Here is an 18892-nt window from a genome sequence, read left to right as displayed (position 1 = left end):
GTTTGGTTTGGTTTGATTTGATTGGGGTTTTTTTTGCTTTTTGTTGAGAAAATGTGTCTCTGTATCCCTGGCTGTCCTGGATTGACTCTCCATTGCCTGACCAAAGCCAAAACTGGCAGAGCCGGGTTGGGATCCATGTGCGGCTGTGCTGTGGGAGCTTTTCAGTGCAAAAGGCTTCCCAGGCTTTACCTCAGAAGCCAGTCAGTCCCTGGCCTTCCAGCTGCGAGCAGCCAGCATCTGGCAAAGGGGAAACAGACACAAAGAAGAGAAAGATGGTCGAGTCTGTTCCAGGAGTGCCCTCTAAAGAAGCAAGGCCATGTATCATGACCACATGTACATAACCATGTATGGCGCCTCATATCTGTAAAGACTAGTCAGTCCTCACTGCCTACCTACCTGCCCACCTCAGCTGGCAGAATGCAAAAAGGACATGACAGACTTGATTCTGGGCTGGGTGCACTGCTGCAGTTTCTCCACAGAACCAGGCACCACTCTGGAATCCAAGGCAGTGAAGTGTTAAGTGCCTCACTAGCTCCAAGCATATACTCTAAGGAAGAGACCGAGCTCCACATCTGCTTCTGGGAAACAACAATTGACAAATAAGCTCCGTTTCTCAGCAACCATTAACCCCCCAGGGCTACAAGGGAAGGGGACATGCCTTCTCGCCCCCACAAAACAAAGTTTGGAAGAGAATTCTGTTCCCGCCCAGCTGCAGCAACCTCCTGGTTGGACAATGCTTGCTCTGTCCTCTGCCAGGAGGTCTGCCTCTGAAGTTGGTGCTACCCCTTACCCCACACTGCTGCTCCTAGTTCCTAGAGCCCAGTGCTCTTCCAGCCAAGACAGCCCCACACTCTCAAGATCCACCTCAAAAAATCCAGTGCATCCATCAGTCATGGGCATGAGATCTCAGGCTGTGGAGGAGGGAGTTCTTCCATCAGTACCGAGATGGACTTCTTTCTGCATTGTCAAGGTAAGAACATCCTTGTGAAGGGATGTCAGTGGGTGTCCACCTTTACCCATAGTGCCTGGTTTTCTCCCCCTCCCCTTTCTTTCCCTGATGCTGAGCTGGCAATCAGAATGCTATCGGCACCAAGCATCCTGCTTTAGGTTTCCCTCCCCTCGATCGGTAACCCTAGAGTAAGTAGTGATCAAACCTGAGCTGAGGATCCAGCTGTACATCTAGGTGACTCTTCTCTCCCCCTCCAATTCCTAGGAACCTTTCAAGTTCTTCCTAATGTAATGACTGCTCAGGCAGGTTAGGATACCAACCTGATGTGAAGTTATAGTCCCGCCCACCTTCGGGAATCCAATCAATCTGGTTCACCTCAGTGGTGACTTTAGAAATTAAAAGCTACATCCAGCCAAAGCCGGGGATAGGCTGTGAAGGGCTGGGTGTTAAAAGAGCTAGCTGCAAAAAATAAATAAATAAATAAATAAATAAATAAATAAATAAATAAATAAATAAATAAATAAATAAAATAAAAAAGAGCTAGCTGCAGGCATCAAGCAAACATTTTCATATTCCATGCTAATTACATAATCTAATCTTGCCAAAATACACAGCATGACCTTCAGCCTTGCCCTTTCCCATGAGCCTCCAATCCTTGCCTCTCTCAGGCCCTTCATCCAACTCTCACTTCACTGCCCGGGCAGCCTTCGATCCCTAGTGCCGCTCCAGCTCCTCCGTAGTCCCTTGGGACGCTGGCTGCTGTAAAAGTGCCCACTGGACAGTGAGATCCACCAGCCATGCTTCCCAGCCGCTTCCTGGCTTCCAGATTGGAATCAGGTGCTCCATTCTTCAGTAATCACAGCCAGACCGCCCAAGCCCAGCCTTTGCCAGAACAGGAGGAAGGATAAGTAGAGAGAACTCTGCTGAGAGATGGGGCAGGCAGGCCCAGAGGGCTTGAGCAGACAGTGCTGCTTTGAGCACCTACCCTGGCACTGAACTCTTGGCACTTCCCACTTCACATCGAGATACCCGGCTCCATCAATTTCCATCATGGAAATTCCAGTGGGGCGGGTAACAGCAGAACAGTTTAGGATCTGCTAAGGAATTCTGGGAACGGGGAATGAAAACAGGTTCTAAGATTCTAGGACCACGTCCCTACTCTCACCTTCGCTCCTTCAAACTAACACCATGGTCCATAGTTTAATTCCAGACGTTCCTATCTAATATCAGATTTTAAAAGAATGGAATGAAGTTACACCATCAAAAGAACTTCCACTGAGAAGACTTCAGAACACCGGGGCGATGACTAAAGCAGTTGAGGATCAGGAATCTTGAACCTGCTGTGGGTCCTCAGCTCTGAGTCCTTTGGGAGAAGTGACAGAAAGCTCCAGGAAGCGTTCTCTTAAGTCCTGGGACACCAGTAACTGTAGTGTCTAAGTCCGATGCCCCCAACCAGCCAGGCCTAGTTTGGACTAGGGTCAGTAAAGAGGCCTCTGTGTCCACCTTCCTTTAGGAATCTATGCAGCTCACGCGTTTCTCCCTGCCCTGTCCCTCTGGCCTCTCCTCGGGCCCTCTCGATCTGAGGATTCCCGGAGCTGTCTTTCCCCGTGCGATCCCTCCCGGGCTCCGGCTGTTGCTCAGTCTGGGAGTCTCAGCCGGAGCCTGCCTCGGCGCGCCGAGCCGCGCACGGGGAAGGACAGTGGGAGGAGAAGAGGGAAAAAGGAGGCGGCGCGGGCGGGGAACGGGTGGAAGGTGGCGATTGGAGCCCGGAAAGAAGGAGGGAGCCGGAGGGCGGGAGGAGGCAGCGGGCGCAGGGCGCGGCGGGAGGGAGCCAGCTGAGCGCCCATCCCGCCGCCGCCGCCTCCGCGTGTCGCGGCGCGGCTGGCCGGGATGGGCTGGCCCGGGGCGCCCTGCTGCTGCCCCAGTCCGCCCGCCCCCAGCCCTCCGGGCGCCCCCAACAGGTGAGTGGCCGCGCCACGCCGGGCGGGAGCGCGGGCGAGCATCGGCCCTCTGCGTCACACCGCGCGGTCCGAGCCAGGGGCGGGCGCCAGGGGGCGCGGAGCCAATGGGGGTCCGGGAGCATCGGGCGCGGCGGGAGCCCGAGGCTGGGCCCGCGGCCCGCGCTCTCCTCTCCCAGTCACGGTGAGCTAGGGGGCAGTTGAAGATAACTAAAGGTGACCAGGGGGCGGGGCACGGCTGTGGTCCTAGCTAAGGCCGCCACGCCTTCCTGCGTCCCACTGTGCACTACTGTTGGCTCAGGCCACTCTGCGTACCTCTCTAGCTGGAGCCACAAGCGCACTTGAACACAAGATGCCCGAGGCAGCTGGCAGCAATGTTGTGGCCCTGGCCTGGCATGCAAGCCTTTTCCTCTCATTTTCTCTATCTGGGGACGCTAAGGCAGAATGCAGACACAGATGAAACCCTATTAGCCCTTTTCTACTTCTGCCCTGCCTAGATACCCCCTAGGTCCCTCTGGACACACCCTTGAATCCTACCTCCCTTTCCCTCCCTCCTTTCCTGGGCCTCACTCCTCTGTGGCCCAGCTCCCAGCTTCTCATCCAACCACAGCTATTTCCAGGAAGGAGGGGTGTGTGGGTGGGTGGAGGGGTTTCTCCAAACAAACCCAAGGCTTCAGAGTGAGAGGGGGCCCTGCTGGGGAGAAGCAAAAAAAGCTCTGGAATATTCCAGGCAGGAGGTGGGAGGTGAGGATCCATGGGATCTGGTAATGCCGCCCTACGTCCCTCAGGCATAATTTGCTCTCAGCTCCTTTCAGAAATACTCCACACTCCCTGCGGCAGGGACACGCGGAGCCAAGTGGACACTTATTTTCTAGATCTGGGTGGGCAGTGTAAGTTCAATGAGGGTAGAGGATGTTTGGGGACCTGTTCCAGAGGAAGAGACTGACAGTCCTACCAGAGGCTGCAGAAGTAGGCCTGTGTTCTGTATAGGAGCAGAAGGGAAAAAATGGATCGGGGAAGGCACTGCAGTGACCCATCTCCCCCAGCAGGGCTGGGTGCTGAATCAGGACAGCCAGTCGCCCACCTGGCCATCAGCCTGGAATGTCCTGGGACACAGCCAGAACTCAGGTGGGGACTGCAGAGCCAGGGGCCCTCTCCAGTTACAGGACAGGGCCCCACCCCTTGCCACTCATGCTACATTCTAGCCAGGGTACGCTGGTAACAGGCTTCCTAGAGAATTGGAGCATGCAGGGAGAGGCATCGGACTTTTCAGTCTAACAGGTTTTCTTTAGTGTCCATGGGAGGATTAGACCCGCCCTTCATCTGTCAGGTGGGCATGAGGCAGAGGGGGAGACTCCTGTGGAACCCTGCAAGAGAAGCCAGAGCCAGAGGAGTTACCACGGAGACATTCAGTAAATACCATGCACATGAGGGTGACATTCTTTCAAGTGACAGCTACGGCATTCCAAAGGCTGCTGTCAAGGGCTTGGGCTGAGAACCCCCAGGCCGTTGACCCTTGTTTTAGGAAGGTTGTTCCATCCTTTCCAAGGCCCCATCATCCACCTCCTTCCCTTGACTCCTGGGACAGGAAGTTGGCCCTATTCCCAGGAGGGAAGCAGGAGGCCCTAGAGGGGGGTGGAGTATGTGTTGGGAGGGGGCCTCCTGTCCAGTCCTCGGGTCCAGTGACAGCCACAGAGGAAGGAGAGACAGGCCAGAAGAGCCATGAAGGTAGTGCTCAGCTTTCGATGGGTGGGTGGGGTCCCCGGTAGAGCCTCAGGTGCAGGGTCTGGGAACTGAGCCTGGAACTGTGGGTTGTATCTGGGGGGGAGTAGCTGCTGAGGTCTTCAGGAGGAGCCTCCAGTGCTCTGGGTTACAGCAAGATGGACCACTCCTGCAAGCGGTTAGCTCTCCTGGCTGGAACTTGGCGTAGAGGAGAGTACTCCAAGATCCTTTTCCATCTGACAGGGAAGTTAACCTTCATCCCTAAGTTTCTTTCACCCTGAGGATATGGAGTGCTGGGCTATCAGGAGTACTGGTTCCCAGCAACACTCCCTTCCCACAGGAAGTCCCAAGGGACCATGAGGGTTCAGGCTAGAAACTGGCTGGGGACACAGTGTTCTCCACTGGCCCTTGAGCCCTGCCCTGAGACCTGAATTCCCACCCTGCGCCACTGGCTGATACCAGGGCTGGATCTCAGGACCACAGACCCCTGCATGCGGTGGCCCACTGGGTGGGAGGCAGCACCAGAGCTCGGGAGAGCCAAAGATCTTAGGCTGACACTCCCAGCAGGGTAGATCCTGGGAATCTGATCTCCTGGCCTCCCCCACATCCTCCCCCACCCCACTTCCTGGAGCAGCGACCTGCCCCCTTCCCGCCTGCACTTCCCTCCACTTCCAGGGCCAGGCTTCTCCACACACCAGCCAGACAGCCTCCCCTCCACCCAAGGGAAGCGGCTGCCTCGGCGAGGCTGCTTCCAGGAAGCCCCGGGCCAGGCCCCAGCATTGTTCAGGCCCAGCAACCAAGAGCCCAGCCAGCCAGACACCATGAAGTCCAGCGGCCCTGTGGAAAGGTTGCTCAGAGCCCTGGGGAGGAGGGACAGCAGCCGGGCCACCAGCAGGGTAGGAATGCCCACCAGCTGGGCAAAGGTGGGACAGGGTGGAGGTGCGGACAAGGCAGGAGGGCCAGGATTCAGGCCAGACCCTCTTCCTAGTTTCAGCCTCTTCTCCCACCCCTTCCCCTGCCTCAGCACCCCCTCCTCTTTCCCCTGGCTCCCTATGTGGGTGGCTAGGGTAGCAGTGTGATATACCATCTGTCTTGCTTCTTCTATGTGTTTACTGGCTTGAGCCTGAATAGGCCCCGAGGGTTCAGCTAAGAGCTGAAGCCCTGACCTCCCGGGAAGCTTGAGGGGAAAGGTAGGGGAAGAAAGCAATGAAAGGCAGGGAGTTTGCCTTCTACTGATGTAATCTGCACATGACATCATCCACAAGTGTGTCCAAGTGTCCTGGTGGGTCTCACCTCCAGTCCAGAGGAGTTCTAGGACAGTTACCGGACCAAAGCTGCTCCCATGTTGTTGTCCAACCTTGTCTAACCCCCCTTCCCCCTTCTTTTCCTCTCCACACTGTGGTGGGCAGATCCAGGGAGAGGAGGGAACAGCAGGAGCTTGAACACAGGGATGAAGACTGTGCAGAAGAGCCCCCCCCCCCACTGTGGCATGAGGGAGATTGTCCACAGACACTGGAGGACAGGAGAGATGAATTGGGGTGGGAGGGGTCAGAGTAGCAGAGAGAACTTTTAGTGAGTGAGGACTGAGGGGGGACCTGGACAACCTGTGGCATCCCAGCCAGTCACTGACTTCACTACCTGGGGTGGGGGGGCTCGGGCATCCAGAGAACCTGGCCGCCCCTGTCATAACATGCAGAGGCAGTGAGACAGCTGCTGCACGTCTGTCCCCGCTGCCATTCTTCCTTCCAGCATTGCCACCCGAGTCTTAGACAATTGCAGCCTGCCGTCTCCATGCACAAGGAGTAAACATGTTGTTCTGACTGTGGGGGAGGGGGCCGAATCAGCTGCCGGGAGCTTAGAGACCTTGAGAGTCAGGGGCTCAGGACTGGCTGCAGTCAGTCTGGGTGTTATGGGACAGCGCTTGTGTGTCTGGGCCGGCCTGTCAGCTCACAGAATATGAGCCTCATGTGGGGAGGGCAAGATGGGAGGAGAGTCAGACCCCCTCACTCAGCCGAGATTCTCGGAAAGCCCTAGCATTTGAAGTGGGGGTGACAAGGACATCACATAGCTCCTCCACGTGAGGAGGCCTGAGTGAACCCTCAGGGAGGAGTTAACCCAACCAAGGTGACGCAAGGGGTCACATTCCAAGCCCTGTAGAGGACAGGCCTCATGACTACCCTGGAACAGCTGTGGCCAAGTGTGCCTTAGAGTTCAGAGACTTTTGGCTGGAAGAGAGGGATGCAGTCGCTCTAAGGAAAGGTCCCTGCCCAGCCTTGGAGATGGGCCCTCTAGGAACTCATAACCCTATTTGTCTGTCATCCCGCTCGCAGCCTAGGAAAGCAGAACCGCACAGCTTCCGGGAGAAGGTTTTCCGGAAGAAGGCTCCAGTGTGTGCAGTGTGTAAGGTGACCATCGATGGGACCGGTGTCTCGTGCCGAGGTGAGGGGCTCTTGCTGTTCTTATGGTGCTGAGCCCTCCAGTAAGCACTTCTGTGCTGTGTGACTCTAGCTCTAGAGACGGGCAAATTCAGAAACAAATGCCCTCAGTCCCTTTGGCACCCACCTTGCCACCGCCCAGGAGATTTGTGACCACCTTCCCATCCTTTTGTGACTAGGGGCTTCCCTTCCTCCTCCTCTTCCTCCTCCTCCTGCTCCTCTTCCTCCTCCTCACCTCTATTCATCCTAGACCCCAACCTCTGGCCCTCTTCCCTGCTGATAACCAGCTCTGTTCTTCGACTCCAGTGACCCAGTGTACTAGGGTCCCAGGGTTGGCTTCCAAGGCCTGGAGGACTAGAGGACAGCTACTTTGACTGTTCCCATAGCCTCTGCTAACCTCTATCCTCCCCTTCCTTTCTCTAGTCTGCAAGGTGGCCACACACAGAAAATGTGAAGCAAAGGTGGGTATCCAGTCCTAGCTAATGGGGGACGGTGTCTTTCCCTGCCCAAACAGGTTTCTTCAGCCACACTGGCATCGTCTTCCACCCAGTCCCCTGTCACTCCTGGAGACCCCTTCCTGGGTGGCAAAGGTGTTGTGTTGGGCTCTTTAAGAACCACCCTACTCCACCCCTGGAGGGTTGGCCCAGGAGGGTGGACAGTGAGACAGCGTTTGTCTTGGTGCTGTGCCCGGGCTGCAGCTGGCGAGAGGATGGGGGGGGGTGAGTTGTGGGGGAGGAAGGGCGGGGTGGATAGAGAGGGAGCAGGATTTCAGAGACCAGGCACCCGGATGGGCCGTGCCTTCCCTCTGAGGAAGGGTCCTCAGGATGCCTGAGTTGGTCTTATCCTGGGTGGTGAAGGCTGAGCCTGTTTGGGTATACCCTGTAGGTGGTACCCACTGTCCACTGAGACCCTGAGGCAGCCCCCCATCCCTGAGGAACGTTCCTGGTCCTCCATCAGTGCAGGGGATAGTCCCAGGGCCTCAAGCTAGCTTGGGGGAGCTATGTGCCCCATGGGTGGGGTCTCAACGGTGAAAGAGGCTAGTGTCCACCCCTGGCCATTGCCTGGCTGGCTGGCTCTATATATAACTCCTGTCCTGCAGCTGGATGAATGGGGGTCTGTGTGGGCAGGGGGCTGAGAGCCAAGAGCAACAAGCAGGGGGCCTGAGGGGTGGGAGACCGAGAGGCAGAAACAAGGCTCCCTTAAATAGAGGAACCTCAGCTAGAGCTTGTGCTCATCAGGTGACAGCCCCTGCATCTTCCTCCCTGAGGCTGAGCACCCCATTTCACCAGCTCAGCCTTAAACTCCCACCTCTTTCCAGGTGACTTCATCCTGTCAGGCCTTGCCCCCCGCGGAGCTGGTGAGTGTGCTCAAGGATGGGGCAGGGAAGGCAAGGAACCTGACTAATATCCCGGGGTCTGGTGGTCTCAAAGTGGGTCGCCAGGTTATGTAGAACTGAGTGCTGTGGTTTATTGGTCAGTTATCCTCGAGCCCTTCGTTGTGACTGTCTTCTAGGGCTGGTTGGGGGCTAGAGTCCTGTCCCCAGGGAGTGGACACTGACATGCGCTCCCACCCCGCCCCCAGGTCCAGACTGGTCCTTGCCCCTGCCTAACCACTCCCATTTCCTCCCCCACCTCCTCACTCTAGCGGAGAAACACAGCCCCAGTCCGGCGCATAGAACACCTGGTAAGGGATGCTAGGAGCCTGAGAGGGGAGGGGCGGGCATGTGGGTAGCTCTTGGAGTAGGGACCTACATTTGCAGAAGACCACGGTTTGTAGAACTTTTGACCCGGAAGCCTAGAAGCGATGCATCCAAACAGTTGTCGGCATACGGTTTCTCATCCACCAGGGGTCCACCAAGTCTCTGAACCACTCAAAGCAACGCAGTACTCTACCCAGGTGAGTGAGGACGCCCGGTGATCCCAGGTAGGCACTTTCCACTGGACCGCTACTCAGGTTATGGCAGTGGCCGCCAATAAAGCCCCCAGGACAGTACTCCTCCTCCGGGCCACCCACCCTAAGGACCTAATAGGTCGCCCAGAGCTCCCCAGGATCCTTAGCCCCTGGGCCGCCGCGCTTCTCTGTTCTCTAAATCCGGCTTTGCGTCCTCTCCCAGGAGCTTCAGCCTGGATCCGCTCATGGAGCGTCGCTGGGACTTGGACCTCACCTATGTAACAGAGCGGATCCTGGCCGCAGCTTTTCCTGCACGACCAGACGAGCAGCGACACCGAGGCCACTTGCGAGAGCTGGCCCATGTGCTTCAATCCAAGCACCGAGACAAGTACCTGGTGAGAAGCGGGTGGGCCAGATCCAACCAATGAGAGGGCTGGGAGATTCAAATGGGGCGAGGCTACTGTTTCCCCATCAATACCTGAGATGGGCCTGGCGAGGGGGCGGTGTTCGCGAGTAGGGGCGGGGCGGGGCGGGGCGGAGCCGGAGGTTAGCCAGTCACCGCAGGGTGCAGAGGATTCAGCTCCAGCGGATTACAATCTTACTATTTTTAGAGCAAGATGCTCGATGAGGGTTCACCTCCAGCACCTGCGTCTCAAGTCACCGTCATCTAACTCTGCCCTTTATTTCAGCTCTTCAACCTTTCAGAGAAACGGCATGACTTGACCCGCCTGAACCCCAAGGTAGGAGGGAAATGGTCTGTCTGCCGTTTATTCCGAGCCAACCTTGTGAAAAGGCTCTGCCTCCTTGTTGACATCCACTTTTCTCACACTACTTAAGATAAAACGAGGTGCTGGGGTTATCAGCTCACAGTATGGCGGAAAAAAGTATCCAAGCTACTGTGGACAACTACTAAGTTTGCGCCTTGCCCCCAGGTCCCTGTATTGTATTCACATCTTCCTCCCTTTGTTACACACACACACACACACACACACACACACACACACACACTTGTACTTGTACTTCCCCAGGTACATGACTTTGGCTGGCCGGAATTACATGCCCCACCTCTGGACAAGTTGTGTTCCATCTGCAAAGCCATGGAGACGTGGCTCAGTGCCGACCCTCAGCATGTGGTCGTGTTATACTGCAAGGTGAGCCAGGACCTTGGGGTAACAAAGCTAGGACAACCTCAGCCTAAAAGTTGCAGGTTCTCCATCTCCATCTCTTTATCTCTTAGGGTAGCAAAGGCAAGCTTGGAGTCATCGTCTCTGCCTATATGCACTATAGCAAGATCTCTGCAGGGTGAGTTGCTCTGCTTCAGTGACCCCTCCTCGTCCAGCCCTGTCTGAGCTTTTCTCTCCTTAGTCAGACTATACACTTGGTACGGTACTGTCTATCTCCAGCTGTGGGCCCAGCACACCACAGCAGAGGAGCTGGGCTAGTTTCTTAGGGCCACCAGCTAAGTGCCATAGACTAGCTTAAAATAATATAGCTCAGTTGTCTTACTGTTCTGAGATAGTAAAAGTCCAAAGTCAGTGTCAGTGGGGCCATGCTCTCTCTCTGGTACTCTAGGCGGACTCCTTCCTTGCCTCTTTCCAGCTTCTGGTGGTGCCTGACAGTCCTTGGCAGTTCTTGGCTGGCAGCGGCATCCCTCCACCCCTGCTTCCGTCATCACGTGGTGTTCTCTTTGCGCGCCTGTTTCTGTCTCTCCTCTTCTAAGGACCAATCACCCTAATTAAGGACCCACCTTGCTCCTGTATGATCTCATCTTAACCTATCTAACCACATCCGCAAAGACCCTGTTTCTAAATAAGGTCACATTTGAGGTACATTTCTCTGGGGGAGGGATACAGTTCAACCCATCAGGTTGTCTAACTGCCCCCTTTTACAAGTGAGGAAAGCCAGGTTCAGTTGCCCAAGGCCCAACAACTGGGCTATGCTGGAGGGTCTCTAGCTCTCCTCACCACCACTGGGAGTTCCTCTGTACAGAGAGGATCTCGATCTCGTGGTGGTTCCTCCTTTCCTGGGGTTTAAGAATGGAAGGCAGGCGATCTTCCTAGAAGTGTATGAGTGACAAGCAATAGCATAAAGGCGATATATACATATATATATACATACACACACACACATATATATGTATATATATGCGCTTAGTTTGTAATTGTTCAAGTGATTCATGGGAATACAAGATAAGGCAATTTAAACTTTTTTTTAAAACTTTAAAAAAAAAAAAAGAATGGAAGGCAGGAATGGGACTGGTCCTTAACCCCCGACCTCCCCTGCTCTCCCCAGGGCAGACCAAGCGCTGGCAACCCTCACCATGAGGAAATTCTGTGAGGACAAGGCGGCCATGGAACTGCAGCCCTCCCAGCACCGGTGAGCACCCCAGTGGGGAAGGGCTGACTCTCCCTCTCAGGTAGCACACCTGAATCCCACAGTGTACGGGAGCCCAGTGAGCCAGGCCCTGTGCCAAGTTCTGGGAAGTCAGAACAAACAAGGTCAGGCTCTCGTGGTATTTATATGCTAGTAGAGTAGAAGGCAAGAAGCCATGCGTAAACAGACTAGATCGTTCTGGCTGACAGTAAGGTCTGTGACAGGAATAAAGCAGAGGCTTGTAAGACTCCACAGGATGCGCAGGGCTTGCCTCCTTGAAGTTTAGAAGAGCCTTCTAGGTCTCTCAAGAGCTGCCAGGTTGGTGTGAGGCGCCCTCTAGAGGAAGACACTGATGTTTTCTTGGCACTCCCCACCCCCCACCCCCTCGCCAGCTATGTCGGCTATTTCAGCGGGCTGCTGTCTGGCTCCATCAGAATGAACAGCAGCCCTCTCTTCCTGCACTATGTGTTTGTACCCGTGCTGCCAGCCTTTGAGCCCAACACAGGTGAGTCCCCCCGGGCTGTATCCCATAGGGATAGCCACCTCCTACCCCACACCCCTCATGGCCTCTTCCACCCCTCCAGGCTTCCAGCCCTTCCTCAAGATCTACCAGTCTATGCAGCTGGTCTACACATCTGGAGTCTAGTGAGTGCCCTGCTCCCAGGCCCTGACATCAGCTTGCTTGCCCAGTCTTTCCAGGCCCAACCTTCTGGTTCCAGCCGGAGAGGCTGACAGTGTCTAGCTTTGTGCCCTCCCTGGATGCCTCTGACTTCTGCCTTCTCTCTACCCAAAGCCACATCGCAGGTCCAGGGCCCCGGCAGCTTTGCATCAGCCTGGAGCCGGCCCTTCTCCTCAAAGGCGACGTCATGGTGAGGGGGCTTGTAACACTGAGTGGGGATTGCAACGGAGTGGGAGGCTTCTAGCCATGTAGGCAACTGGCAAGGCCTGTGTCTGAGTTAGGGTTTTACTGCTGTGACCAGATACCATGACCAAGGCAACTCTTATAAGATCAACATTTAATTGTGACTGGGCTTACAGGTTCAGAGGTTCAGTCCATCATCATCAAGGCGGGATCATCTGAAAGTTGCTAGTGGAAGACTCCCTTCCAGGCAGCTAGGAGTAGGGTCTTAAAGCCCACACCCACAGTGACACACCTACTCCAACAAGGCCACACCTCCAAATAGTGCCACTCCCTGGGCCAAGCATATATACACCATCACAGCCTGTAAGCCAGAGCGGAGGGCCAAAAGAAAACCCCACCCCTGCTATCCCAGGAGAGTTCATGTTGAGGCTGGGGCACAACAGAAGCAGTGGCCAGTGACTAGGTGGCCCTTGGGGTAAAAGTGTAGGTAAGGCAAATCGGAAATGACGGCCTGACCCCAGCCTCCTGCCCTCCTTCAGGTGACCTGCTACCACAAGGGTGGTCAGGGGACAGACCGGACCCTTGTGTTCCGCGTTCAGTTCCACACGTGCACCATCCATGGGCCACGGCTCAACTTCCCCAAGGACCAGCTAGATGAGGCCTGGGCTGGTGAGTCAGAGGCCAAGGAAGTGGCAGGTGGGTAGGGTAAGGAAAGCCAGCAAGGCATGGCTCCTCATCTCCACCCCCTCTACAGATGAGCGGTTCCCTTTCCAAGCCTCGGTGGAGTTTGTCTTCTCCTCCAGCCCTGAGAAGGTCAAAGGTAAGAGTGGGAGCTGGGTGTGTTGAAGGTGTTGGGGGGGGTCCCCTACTCCTCAGTAACCCCATGGCTTTCCCCAGGCAACACCCCACGGAACGATCCCTCTGTCTCAGTGGATTACAACATGACAGAGCCTGCTGTACGCTGGGACTCCTATGAAAACTTCAACCAGCACCATGAGGACAGCGTGGACGGTGTGTGGGGTGGCAGGGCAGGTGGGAACTGTGTGGCTAGTGGGGAGAGGCACCCTGAGTGTCAGTACTGTCCCCACTCACAAATTCCTCTCTGCTCAGGCTCCTTGGCCCACACAAGGGGCCCCCTGGATGGCAGTCCTTATGCCCAGGTGCAGCGGGTCCCCCGACAGACACCACCGGCACCTTCTCCAGAGCTTCCCCCACCCCCGATGCTCTCTGTCAGCAGTGACTCCGGCCACTCATCCACACTCACCACAGAACACACAGCAGAATCCCCTGGCCGGCCGCCCCCCACTGCTGCTGAGAGACAGGAGCTGGATCGTCTGCTGGGAGGCTGTGGAGTGGCCGGTGCGGGCCGTGGTGCTGGGCGAGAGACAGCCATCCTAGATGATGAAGAGCAGCCCTCTGTGGGTGGAGGCCTGCACCTTGGGATGTATCCGGGCCACAGGCCTGGCCTCAGTCGCCGCTGCTCCTGCCGTCAGGGCTTCCGGGAGCCTTGTGGGGTCCCCAATGGGGGCTACTACCGACCTGAGGGAACCCTAGAGAGACGAAGACCACCCTATGGGGGCTATGAGGGACACCCCCAGGGCTACACAGAAGCCTCTGTGGAGAAGAGGCGTCTCTGCAGGTCACTGTCAGAAGGACCGTACCCCTATGCACCTGAGCTGGGGAAACCAGCCAATGGAGACTTTGGCTACCGCCCAGCAGGCTACCGGGAGGTGGTGATCCTGGAGGACCCCGGAGTGCCTGCTTTATGCTCATGCCCTGCCTGTGAGGAGAAGATGGCACTGCCCACCGCAGCCCTGTATGGACTGCGACTAGAGAGAGAGGCTGGAGAGGGGTGGTCCAGTGAGGTTGGCAAGCCTCTCCTGCACCCAGTGAGGCCTGGACACCCATTGCCTCTGCTGGTGCCTGCCTGTGGGCACCACCATGCTCCAGTGCCTGACTATGGCTGCCTGAAGCCACCCAAGGTGGGTGAGGAAGGGCATGAGGGCTGCTCCTATGCCGTGTGCCCTGAAGGCAGGTACGGGCATCCAGGGTACCCTGCCCTGGTAACCTATGGCTACGGAGGAGCAGTTCCCAGCTACTGCCCAGCATATGGCCGGGCGCCTCACAGTTGTGGGTCCCCAAGTGAAGGCAGAGGGTACCCCAGCCCTGGTGCCCACTCACCACAGGCTGGTTCTGTGTCCCCGGGAAGTCCACCCTACCTGCAATCCAGGAAGCTGGGTTATGAGGCTCCTGCGGAGGATGGGAGAGACAAGTACTCACTTCCTGGGCCCCTGGCCTCAGCAGGACCCCTGGCTTCTACAGGTGAGGAACCTCGAGTGGGAATGTCCAGAGTGGAGAGGGTTCTAAATGCTGCTGGGGATGCCATGGGCGGGGAGTGGGGGGAGCTGAACCAGACAGAAAAGCAGGCTCCTGTTCACAGAGCTCTTCCCTACTATCTCAGAGTCCCCTGAACCATCCTGGAGGGACGGCTCCAGTGGACACAGCACACTGCCTCGTTCTCCCCGAGATGCCCAGTGCAGTGCCTCTTCAGAGCTGTCCGGTCCCTCCACACCCTTGCACACCAGCAGCCCAGTTCAGGGCAAGGAGAGGTACACGGAGGGCCAAGGCTACTTGGGTATGTTGTATGGGTGTCCGCAGCCCAAAACGGGGGCTGAGCACTTACTTTTCCCTGCAGCACCCGACGGCAAGACACCACCAGGTCTCCCTCCTTGGCACCCACTCAGAGACTGAGTCCTGGCGAGGCCTTGCCCTCTGTTGTACAGGGAGTCACTGAAAAGACTCCTGAGCTGTTGGCAAGCAGCAGGCCTGAGCCACTGGACCCTAGCCCCTTTTCCCAGACCACTGCACCCAGCTCACCCAATGGCTGGCCTCAAGAAAGGAGCCCAGGGGGCCACACCAACAGTGCCAGTCCTCGGAGCCCTGTGCCAACCACCCTGCCCGGACTCCGCCATGCCCCATGGCAGGGCCCTCAGGGCCCCTCGGATAGCCCAGATGGCTCCCCTCTTACTCCTGTGCCTACCCAGATGCCCTGGCTTGTGGGCAGCCCAGAACCACCTCAGAGCTCACCCACCCCTGCGTTCCCCCTGGCTACCTCCTACGAGGCCAATGGTCCCACTCAGCCTCCACTTCCTGAAAAACGACACCTGCCGGGGTCTGGGCAGCAGTCATCGCCACCAGCCAGAGGCACCAATCAGCATGTCACCTTTGCATCTCCTCTCCCAGATGTCACCCAACCCCCAGGTATAAAGCTCTAGGAGGACCGGGTGTCCTTTAAAGAATCTCACCGTCCAGAGAGAGACCATGGGAAGCCCTGGTGTCTGAATCAGTGCCTCCCTCTTCTAGAGCACCCTTTACAAGAGAACCAAAGCAGTGTCAAGTTTGTCCAGGATACATCAAAGTTCTGGTACAAGCCTCACCTTTCCCGAGACCAAGGTAAGAAGCCAGAAAACATCATGTGCCCATCCCAGTCCACTTCCCAGGCCCATCTTGGCTGTAAGTCTGTCATCCTGGTAGGGCTTTTGGTTCCTTCTGTCTCTGCTCTTGGCTGGGTTACTCCCCAAAAGAGATTCTAAATTTGGGCCTCAGACTAAATATTATTCAAAGTCCTATGACCCAAGGCCCCAGACTCCCGCAGCCCCCACGGCTGTCAGAGTGAGAAACTTGGGAACCTGCTAGTGGGACTGTGTGAGGCTGACAGCCATCTCTAAACTTCTGCCCTGCAGCCATTGCCCTGCTGAAAGACAAGGATCCTGGGGCCTTCCTGATCAGAGACAGTCACTCTTTCCAGGGAGCCTATGGGTTAGCCCTCAAAGTGGCCACACCCCCACCCAGCACCCAGCCATGGAAAGGTACAGAGCTCTCAAGCTGAAGGTGCAGATATGGAGAGGGGAGAATTTGCAGGACTGGGATAGTGGGAGTGAGGAGGTGCACAGCACATCTCCATGTGGGGAAGGGTTGAGGCAAGCCTGCGGCTGCCTGGGAAAGAGTCCTGTGGGGAGAAACTGAGATCCTGGAGTCCCATAAAGCTTTACTTTTACAACCCCTCATTCCTCTCAGGGGACCCCTCAGAACAGCTGGTCCGTCATTTCCTCATTGAGACTGGGCCCAAAGGCGTGAAGATCAAGGGTTGCCCCACTGAGCCCTATTTTGGTGAGAACCAAGAGTCTGAGGGGGTTCCAGGGTGGATGGTTGAAGGAGAGACCTCAAGAAAGGAAGAGAAAGCCCTGACTGTGGACCCCTATGATGTTTCCCCCCAACCCCTTACAGGAAGCCTGTCTGCCCTGGTCTCACAGCACTCCATTTCTCCCATCTCCCTGCCCTGCTGTCTGCGAATTCCTAGTAAAGGTGAGTGATCCGTCTCCTCCACCTTACTTCAGGGTGGCTTGGAAAGCCTCTCCCTCTTGACGTTCCTTGGTGGCCTTCGTCTCCTCAGATCCTCTGGAAGAAACCTCAGAGGCCCCAGTGCCCACCAACATGAGCACGGCAGCAGACCTCCTACGACAGGGAGCAGGTAGAGCTTGCTTTCCCCTTCCTCTCCCTGGTAGTTAAGAGGATACCATGGACTCCAGGTACAGGGAGGGGCACTGAAAGGGCTATGGGTGGCAGACCCAGCAGGTATATTTAACCTGCAAAGGCAGAGGAGCCCCGTGTTTTCAGGAGGTGAGGAAGGGGGTCACTGACCAAGTTCTCAGGGTTTATGATACAGGAATCACAGCGGCAACAGGCAAGAACTTAAAGTGTGTCTCCTCAGTCCTCCCCCCAGTGTTACTGGCTGTGGCTCCCTTGGAGTCTGGAAGTTGCCTTTCTAATTTGTCAGTGTGTGATTCCAGTGCATTCAGGCAGCACTGGTCAGGGAAGTGCCCAAGATGGTGGGATAAGCAGCTAATGGGTGACAGATCCAGGTCCTGGCAAAAGCATGTAGCTCATTAACCTACCTCCTCTCTTTAGCCTGCAGTGTGCTCTACCTGACCTCGGTGGAGACGGAGTCATTGACTGGCCCTCAAGCTGTGGCCAGGGCCAGCTCTGCAGCTCTGAGCTGCAGCCCTGTCCCAGTGCCAGCCATTGTCCATTTCAAGGTCTCAGCTCAAGGCATCACACTGACAGACAACCAGAGAAAGTAAGCCTGGGCACAGGTCCTGTCTCTTTGGAGTCTCCGGGAAAGACCACAGGGAGCAAAGGCGGGGCTTTGGGCTTTCTTTTCGTGTGTGTGTGTGTGTGTGTGTGTGTGGTATGTGTGTGGTGTGTGTGTGGTGTCTGTGTGTGTGTGTGGGGTGTGTGTGGTGTGTGGTGTGTGTGGTGTGTGTGTGTGTGTGTGTGTGTGTGTGGTGTGTGTGGGTGTGTGTGTGTGTGTGTGGTGTGTGTATGTGTGTGGTGTGTGTGTGGTGTGTGTGGGGGTGTGTGTGTGATGTGTGTGGGTGTGTGATGTGTGTGTGTGTGTACATACATGTTTGCATCTATGTGTGTGGGCTCCAGTTGGAGAATTAAGAATCTTCCGGGTTGCGTGTTCACCCTTTTGAGGCAGGTCTCTCAATCAAACCCAGAGCTCAGAGATCTAGTCTTGCCAGCCGGCTTACTCCTGGGATTGTCTTTGCTTTCTGAGACTGGAATTCTATCTTGGCCACCTCTCGTACCCAGCATTTAACACGGGTTCTGGGATCTGGGTTCTCAAGCTGCTTCTCTTGCTTGTGTGGATGGTTAAGCTCTGAGCTACCTCCCCAGCCCAAAATCTTAGATTTCTGAGTGTGACTTTCCTTCCCTACCTTGCCCTCACAGGGTCTTCTTTCGCCGCCATTACCCAGTGAACAGCATCACTTTCTCTAGCACTGACCCCCAGGACCGCAGGTGAGCCTTCCTCAGACCCCTTTCCTGGGGTCCTGCCAGCCTCAGCTCCCCGTTCAGCTGTACCCCAGGTTTCACTCTATCATGTTCTCTCTCTTTACAGATGGACCAACCCAGACGGGACCACCTCCAAGTAAGTCTTGCTGCTGAGCCCAGCCCTGGCCTGGCACAAGCCACCATGCATAGCTTACAAGGCCCTCCTGTCCCTGGCTTTGTCCCTGCAGGATCTTTGGTTTCGTGGCCAAGAAGCCAGGAAGTCCCTGGGAAAATGTGTGTCACCTCTTTGCGGAGCTTGACCCAGACCAACCTGCAAGTGCCATTGTCACCTTCATCACCAAAGTTCTACTGGGCCAGAGAAAATGAAGCCACCAGCTCCAAGTCCACATCAACACTGCACCCTCCCAGCATCACAGCCCTCACTACCCTGGCCTGGCCCCTATGAGAGAGAGTGGCAGCAGTGGGGCCACTGCTCTTTCCTGCCCTTTGCCTGCTAAGCTAATGAGTGGGCCCCTGAGATGACCTGGCACGTGAGCGGATGGCAGAGACAGGTGTGAGGGGTGAGGAGGCATCAGTAAGTGGAGCCCTGGAGGGGAATGACCCTGCCAGCTCCACCCAGCTTGTAGGGCCCATCATGGAGGGAGAGGGGAGAGGCTTGGGAGCTTCCTGCCTCCCCTCTAAACAGAGACCAGAGTGGGGTCACATAAACAGAGGGAAGAGAGAGTCTATTTTTGTGTAATAATAAAGAATTTCTATAAACTCTTGAGGAGTTGATGCCTTCTTCATAGGAAGAAGAAAAATCTCTCAGAGACATCCCTTGCTGGCCTCACTGGCCCTCTGTACTGGG

At 56.1% G+C, this 18892-nt stretch overlaps 1 protein-coding gene across 1 annotated transcript; it reads left to right on the top strand.

Annotated features, from left to right (window-relative positions):
- Positions 1-4737: 4737 nt before the first annotated feature.
- On the top strand, positions 4738-18811 carry Tns2 (tensin 2). Its single transcript, XM_032884818.1, has 29 exons — positions 4738-5525; positions 6960-7068; positions 7488-7525; positions 8383-8421; positions 8709-8747; positions 8911-8960; positions 9178-9349; positions 9644-9694; positions 9983-10105; positions 10192-10256; positions 11247-11330; positions 11720-11832; positions 11912-11972; positions 12121-12196; positions 12729-12858; positions 12944-13009; positions 13087-13200; positions 13300-14511; positions 14651-14798; positions 14885-15450; positions 15553-15642; positions 15933-16058; positions 16267-16359; positions 16477-16554; positions 16643-16720; positions 17158-17326; positions 17983-18051; positions 18152-18181; positions 18273-18811. The coding sequence occupies exons 1-29, from the start codon at positions 5451-5453 to the stop codon at positions 18409-18411; spliced, it is 4203 nt and encodes a 1400-aa protein (XP_032740709.1). The 5' UTR covers positions 4738-5450; the 3' UTR covers positions 18412-18811.
- Positions 18812-18892: the final 81 nt, after the last annotated feature.

The sequence above is a fragment of the Rattus rattus genome, chromosome 1 (assembly GCF_011064425.1).
Source record: "Rattus rattus isolate New Zealand chromosome 1, Rrattus_CSIRO_v1, whole genome shotgun sequence".
Lineage (NCBI taxonomy): Eukaryota > Metazoa > Chordata > Mammalia > Rodentia > Muridae > Rattus > Rattus rattus.
The sequence above is the reverse complement of the archived record's forward strand: the minus strand, read 5'-3'. Positions and strand labels throughout refer to the sequence as shown.